This window comes from Pinus tabuliformis, chromosome 2_1, assembly GCF_031772625.1.
Source record: "Pinus tabuliformis cultivar Carrire ecotype Pingquan chromosome 2_1, CPIR1, whole genome shotgun sequence".
NCBI lineage: Eukaryota > Viridiplantae > Streptophyta > Pinopsida > Pinales > Pinaceae > Pinus > Pinus tabuliformis.
The window spans coordinates 544413856-544421988 of NC_142299.1; the positions used below are offsets into that span (position 1 = coordinate 544413856).

Sequence of the window (8133 nt, forward strand, 5' to 3'; positions counted from 1 at the left end):
TCCAAGGTCCAAAGATGGTGCACTACAATTTTTTGAACTTACCAATGGCCATCACCTAAACACCTACACTTTGCCTCCATGGAAGCCACCATGATGCATATGTAGGCTAGTATATCAGGGTCAAACAATTCTACATTTTCATCGTGCTAGGCAGAGTGGGGTGAATTCCCTCATCTTCGGCCTTCCTCTCTCTCTCTACCCCCTTCTCTAACCATATTTCATATATGAGAGTCATTGAACCAAGAGCACTGGCTTCTGATATTTTTGGAAGAGAAAATAATGTTTTTGCTGCTTTTGTCAACACCTACCTCCTGGAAGATGGAATGGGGGAGGAAATTAAGGGACTGAGGTATACATATTAACCGGAACATGAGATCCAATTTAAGACCTATCACAAGGAATCAAGATGATTTCGAGGGGAATGTTTCACAAAACCTAAATTAAACGAGGCATATCTCACTTAAAGGAATTGTGCGGTGCATGACTGCAACCTTGACACTTTATTGATTACAGGCGCGATTGTTGTCCGGCAAGACCTAACAAAAATCATAAATCAAAATAGAATCCCAATCAAGGAATTACAAATATTATTATTAATGATATTATTGACATTTCTTTTTGTAAGCTTAGCAGGACTACATCTTCATCATGTCCAATATATCATCCTAATCGAGACAGGGAATTAAACTATTAACTTCACATCAAAGAATGCATTAACATAGCACCCAATCACACTCATGAACAATAATAATAATATTATTATAATAATTTTATAATATTAAAGTAAAAATTAATAATACAAGAATAATATAATATCAAATTTATTTTAATATTAACAATTATTTTAAACCTAAAATAAATAATACATCAAATAAAATCTTAATATTTCACCATTTAACAGTTAAAACCTAAACCTTGATGCAAGAAAACCCTCTTGGTTATTTCCACTTCTTCAACAACAAACCACATAAAGAAGCCACCAAATAACCGCATTTAACCACTTAAAACCTTAATGCAAGGAAAACCCTAATGGTAGCTTTTCTCCGCATTTCTTCAACAACGAAACCTCATAAGGCGGCCAACAAATAACCACATTTAATCACAATCACATTTAATTATTTTTATTGCGTTTATCCATGCCCATGCCTAACCACTAACCCTAGTAGAGGAAGATGCGAATCGAATACGTTTGATAAGGAAAGGTTGGAGTAAAAAAGGTTGAATACAACTACGGAAAAATGAGTCAAAGAGACAAAAGAAAGGAAGCAAATTGATGAAATAAAGTAAAAATAAAGCTTAGAACGTGCGAGTTACTCAAGTACTTTTATTTCGCAAGCATGGTAGCATAAACAACTGCTTATAATGTAATTAGATATAAAAAAATAACACTTATATATAATTCAAAGGAAATGTTACTAAATCTGAGAATTTTAATATTAATATTAAAAAATATCTCATTTAATTTTTTATAACATATTTAAATTATATATATTATTTAAAATATAATTAATTTACAAATTTCTCAACATGAAAATTTATATATATATTTAATATTTAAATTATAATTATAATTATTTATTTTTTCCAATATAAATTTATCAAACATATTAAAAATTATATGTTTATAAATTGTACTTGTATTGAAATCTAAATCTCTATGAATTGTGTTTCTTTAATAAGTTTTTTTCTGCGAGATTTACGTGTGTATTGATTTTGAAAAGACAAAATGAAGAAATTAAATTTCACAAAAAAGAAGTTGCAATAGTGAAATTCAACAACCCTTGTTAAATCTAGAAGTAAGCTTCAACATTAATTATTACATATCAAGAATATTGTCAATCAATTCAACAACCCATGTTAAATCCATAAGCAAGCTTCAACATTAGTTATTTCTTATCAAGAGTATAGTCAATCCAGTAACCACATACGATTATCAAATAAGTTATTAGTTATGGAATATGATTACAAAGGCACTGGCTCCAATTCTTCATTTATTTCTAGCTACATTGTAAGCATCTAGATATTTGTAGTCTTGAGCTCTAGTGATGGCAAAAAGCAAGCTTCTTGGATGAGTGGTCAAGGTTTATTTTTCTCATTAAGTGATAAGTGGTTAGTGAGTTTATTGGAGTATTAATTATACTTATTGTCTTATCCAAATAAGTTGATGTAATTTCTTGCTTCTAGTCATGCCCAGATTGATGTAATTCCCTATTTCCAATTGTGGGTGATTTGCAAGCCAATTATATTTCACAACTTATTTTATGTGCAACATCAAAAATCAAATTATTCTACAAGCTGAGGCTCTTAGGCTAACACATTATTTAAAATGAAACAAATACATGTGATGGATTAGAATGGAGAGACAATTTCTAAAAAAACATCATTTCCTAAGTTAAAGAAAATTGGCACAATTATTAAAAAAAATTAAGAATGACACAAAACCTTACCAGGAATAGTATAATTGTTAAAAAAAATAAATGAAGAATGACACAAAACCTTACCAATAGCACAATCTGAAATCATTCCATTGTTGTTACAAAATCCAAAAATTTACGAGAATCATTTCATTGTTGTCAACATAATCATTCCATTGGTACCACTGGATCTTACCGAAAGTTCCACCACTTAGCAGAAGTTCCACCACTCTCAGTCCCAAGCAAAAGCTCTTCTCAAACCCTCGCCATAAATGCTAAAGTTACCTAGGCTAAAAAACCTAATATTCTCTACCCAAATCCCAAATCTAACTCCAAGAAGCTAAACATCTAAAGGGAGAATTGAAGTTGAAATACAATAGTGAATTAAGGGCTTTGATGATGGGCCATAAATGGGGTATCATATTTTTTGGATTTTTTTATTCCAAGAGTGGAGGAGAACGAGAATGAGAGGGCATTTTAGTAGTCCACATTCCTAAGGGCTAAGCCACTTGTCATGGGAAAGTGGGGAATGTGAATGAACATCTAGGCATTTGATAAATAACCAAACATTTTATAACGGCATTTGCAAAATAAAGTTTGGAAGATATATACTTTTTATAAAATATTTTTTTGAATGTAATGGAATGTAATTTCATCAATATACATGTATAGTCAATTATAAAAGACACAATCCATTTTTAATTATAAATGCATTTAGATAAAACAAAAACCATTTTTCCCAAGTCGAAAGAATCTTTCATTCCCAATGGTATAATTAGGTTGACTAGTATGTTAAATCAGTCTTTTAAAGGTATGACAATTTTGGAGGTATGGAATTGATTGATTTCGGAATTTTGGAGGTATGGAATTGGAATAGAGGTGTTGGTGGACTGAGAATCACCATACAAATATTAATATATTAATAACAATAACAGCATCACAATACTATTAAGCATAGTTACCAAATTCGAATTCGAATTCGATTCGGATTCGAATTCGATACGATAAAAATTCGAATGAAAAATTTTCAATTCGAAAAAAATTCGATAATACACTTTTTAAACATTTTTTAACTAATATATTTTTAAAATATTTTTAACTATCTTCTTTCTAATTTATTTTGAATTTTATATCACTTATAACTGTATATAATAAAAAATCTTCAGAACCAAATCCACTCAAAAAGAATTCACTCACCTTTTCCCTCCAAACTATATACTCTTTTCAAAAACCTATGTTCTTATCTTGATTTCAGAAATTTATTCATGTAAAATAATTCTTTATTTAGAAAATTAATATTCAAATTTATTTTATAGAGAAATCAATCTCTTGTTTATAAAAAAAAATAATAATTAATTTAGGTACTTCTATTTCTTTCTGTGCATCTCCCTCCCAACTATATACTCCTTTCAAAAACCTATATTATTCTTTTGATTTCATAATTTTATTAATATAAAATCCTTGTTACTTAGAAAATTAATATTCAAATTTATATTATAGAAAAATCAATCTCTTGTCTTTGAAAAAAGAAATTTTCTAATTTAAATACTTCCATTTCCTTCTATATGAGTGGGAAATATCTAACCAGAAAATATCATTCTATGCATTTCCCTCTAAACCATATCCTCTTTTCAAAAACCTATATTCTTTCTTTGATTTCAAAGATTCATTAATGTAAAATCCTTTTTACAAAATTAATATTCAAATTTATTTTATAAAAAATCAACCACCTATTTTTGGAAAAAGAAATTTTCTAATTTAAATACTTCTATTTCCTTTTCTGTGAGTGGAAAAAATCTAACCAGAAAATAAAATTTAATACCATCAATGCTCTAATTTAAATACTTCCATACAGCAACAATCTATTTGTGTTTAGCGAATAAACAATTTATTGGGTGAATCTTTTGTCTTTCTCTGCTACTTAACATACCACAACAGTTTTTGTTTTTCTCTGTTGCATGCCATACTGCAACAATTTTTGTTTTTCTGTGCCATACCGCAGCAATCTATTTGTTCCTTAGTTAATAAACCATCTGAGACCATTAACTATGCCAGGTAATAAACCATACATGCTCCCAAATCATTAAACACCGAGGTAATGAACCATACATGCGCCCAAATCGTTAATCACCTCCACTACGAACCGGATCGAATTTTATCGAACTATTCGCTATTCGAATCGTACGGGCGAATTTTCGTATTTTTAACCGTGGTTCGGCCGTATTTGGTAACTATGCTATTAAGTAAAACGTTAAAATGCTTATTAGGATCATAAAGAGATACAATGAACGAATGAAGCTGAAGCCAGTGTCAACATGACGGATGACTTTTTCAGCGAAAGAATGAAAACTGTTTTAAAGCATAGGTACGGGGCGCAGGTGGCTAGAAATGATGATCTTTCACTTCCTTTTTGGCTGCCTTCTTTTTGTGATGCTCGTGGAAGGCATAGCCCCCAGCTCCCACTGCAGCTGTTGCTGCAATCTCCTCCTCAATCTTGTGCCTGTGCGCGTTCTCTGGATCCTTCTTTGCTTTATGTTTCTCGTACTGCATACCCAATGAGAGAATTAGTAATCCTATAATTGTATAGGTAAACTCTATAAACCTGATTTAGTTTATCAACTTACTAAAAATTACAGAATAAGAGAGATATATATATATAGTACCAGTGCAAACGTTCCAGCAGCGACTGCTCCCAGTTCACCTAAATGCTCCATTCGCTTATGGTGCTTCTCCTCCTTCATCGCTTTCTCGTACGGCGTCGCCTCCGAGTTGGCGTTCTGGTTCTTGTGATGGTGGAAGTGATGGTGTTTATTCTCAGACATGCTTTCCGAAATTGATTTCAATTACAACGGTTTGAAAGGAAATTCGAAAACCACTTATATACCCTTACAATAATCAAATCTGTAGATCCCAATGCAATGTAAGGAAATGCAGACAATGACTTTTACCCGCTGACAATACTCAAATTCCTGAGCAGATTAGATTACATGAATGAATGGTAGGGAATTAGTCCGGTATATATATAGCCAGAGTTGAATATTAAACACGCTATACCGTGTGGAAACAGCGTTCACGCGTGCGCGGTTTCCAAACGGCCGGTGTGCCTGCATGGTCTCTCCTTATCCAATAGAGAAGACTGACGAGGAAGGTGTGTTTGATCGGAGGTGCGCTAATTTGACATCGTTAACCGAATGGACAACGCGTTCGTGCAGCTTCCAGAGTGGCTGCGGCGACCACATAGCCTGTGCTTATCGGAAAGTGAATGATGATGACGAGGAAGGTACGTTTAATTAGATGGAGTAATGTGACATTGTGAAGAAACGAATATTAATAATTAATAAACTTAAATCACGCTTATAACAGGTCTACGCGGGGCCGTCACATTGATTTTATTAACGTCATGCATAACCGCGAGTTAACTGAATCAGAATCAGACTAACTGGTCCATGGTACACAGAGTAAAGCTTTTTAGGTAAACATGGTTTAAGATAGATCGATAAAGTGCAACATAGTGAACACATGTTATTTAGCAGCGTAATCATGCTTTAGAAATGCGCATGGACAAATAAAGTATGCACATTCCAATATACAAGTAGTTTATTACCTCCTTGAAAAGGTGTTTAGGAAATTTATGTTACACGTTTTAATTAAAAAAATTCGTTTATATTTGAAATAGTAATAAATTATGGTAACAAAGTTAAATAAATATAATTTTTTAGTAGGATATTTAGTTAAATTTATATATAATTTTTTTTAGTGCGATATTTAATCTCTAATAATAATGTGGTTTTTTTTTGGAGTGTTTTCATAAAAGGGATAGAGAAGTTAAATTTTATATAATTTTTTTAGTAAGATATTTAATCTCTAATAATAATATGAGTTCGTTTTAAAGAGTTTTTTTGATAAGAGGGATAAGTTTTGGGGATTGGGGATTTTAACTATGGTAAAAGGAGGAAAATTTGGGAATTAAACTTGAGCTGAAGTTTCTAAGACTTATAAGTCATTAGTAGAGTTTTGAGTTATCTCATAGTATTTTTAAAAGGGATATTCACATTTTAAGTGAAATATTATTGCTCATATAATTGCATAGTGGTGATTGCTCTCAAGGCCTTAGAAATTACTATGGGAAGAACATAAAGTCTTTTGGTCCTAGATGAAGTTTCAATAGACCATGAGTAAGAAATAAAATTGCAAAACACAAAACATGACTTATGTAAAAGGTCGTTAGGGATATGAGTTCCAATATGAGCTTCTATGCTCTTAGGATGTGCTTCAAAGGATGATCAAGGGATAAGCTAAGCTAATTATCTCCTAAATTGATATTATTTTATTAACAAACTAATGTAATTATCTCCTAAATTGATATTCTTTATTTAACTAACAATGTGTAAGCCCATTAATTAAAATTATACAGTTTCAATAATTCAAAATTATAATTCTTTACCAAAATTTAAATAAAATTAATAAAAAATATTAGCATGCAATGAAAGCTAGAAATTTTATGGTACATTGATTTTCAATACACATTAAACGATAAAATGAGAATTTGTAAAATATGAGTCTAATTACGCCTTATTTTGAAATTCCAATAAATTGTCATTAGTACATATGTAAACAAAAGATGCAAAGCTCACAAACACCATTTTTGTGGTGTAAAAAATCTAAATACAATATCGAAGACTAGCTTAACTACTATGTTAAATCACTCATTTAAGCTATGACCAGTAACTCAAGGGAATCATTCCCAATGCGATGGATGGAAAAACACTTTTCGAGGTCTAAAATTGTTTTCAATTATCTATAATCACATAAACAAAAATCATTATTTAGGTTATATATATTAACTTTAATGACTATATTAATGTCTATTCCCTTGTTGACTTTGGAATGTTGAATATAATGCCTATGATTGAATATGGTTGAAAATTATGCTTTGATTTCTTTCCAGAGAAACGACTAAGGTTGGTTAAATTGTTGATTTGTGCAGGAATTTCACAGATCTAGTGCATAGGAAGGGAATCGATTTAGTTGGAGAGTGGATGAGTATTTCACTTGTGACATACTGGAAAATTTTCCCTTGTTGTAATTATTTAAACAAAAAAATTTATTGCAGAAGAATAATAAACTACACACAATGTTGCAGATTCTCCCGAGAGTTGGTTTTTCCTGGGTATATCTTGTGTTATGTGTTGTCAAGTTTACCTTATGATTTATCTTCCATTATGAATGTTAGAAAACTCAGTGTGTTTTTTATTTAAGTTTCCATAATATCAGTAGTTTATATCTCTTGGTTGTTTCCTCTAGAAAATTACAAATCAGTTCAACGAGTTTTAAGGAAATCTAACATGGTATGGGGGCTTAGTTTTTTATTGAGGTACAGGAACATATTTTATCTTTAAGAGAAAATTATGCGATTCAGAGGAAGCAAGTTATCATATCGATTTAGTTGTTAGGGTTTTGAGTAGTGTGCATTGAATCTACTAGTGTGATTTGTATTCAACAATGTAATTTGGCAATATGGCATATTAGGGTGTCATATTTGAAGACCAATTTAATGATGCATCTAACTTTCATTTATGGAATGAAAGGGTAGAAGTGGTGTTATAAGGGGCTTGGCATTTTGTTCATAATATCCCAACCACACCAATAGATCCTCAGTAGTTGGCTCAGAATAATAAAATGGATGCTGAGGAAAAAAGGACTATCCTTGAAGGAGTCA

The 8133-nt window shown here is 31.2% G+C and overlaps 1 protein-coding gene across 1 annotated transcript; it reads right to left on the minus strand.

The window, feature by feature from the left end:
• Nucleotides 1–4724: 4724 nt before the first annotated feature.
• On the minus strand, nucleotides 4725–5380 carry LOC149201446 (uncharacterized). The gene is made up of 2 exons (XM_089399723.1): nucleotides 5078–5380; nucleotides 4725–4958 (listed from the first exon to the last, which is right to left on the minus strand). Exons 1-2 carry the CDS (start codon nucleotides 5234–5236, stop codon nucleotides 4797–4799), a joined length of 321 nt encoding a protein of 106 aa, XP_089255849.1. The 5' UTR covers nucleotides 5237–5380; the 3' UTR covers nucleotides 4725–4796.
• Between the last annotated feature and the right edge of the window lie 2753 nt (nucleotides 5381–8133).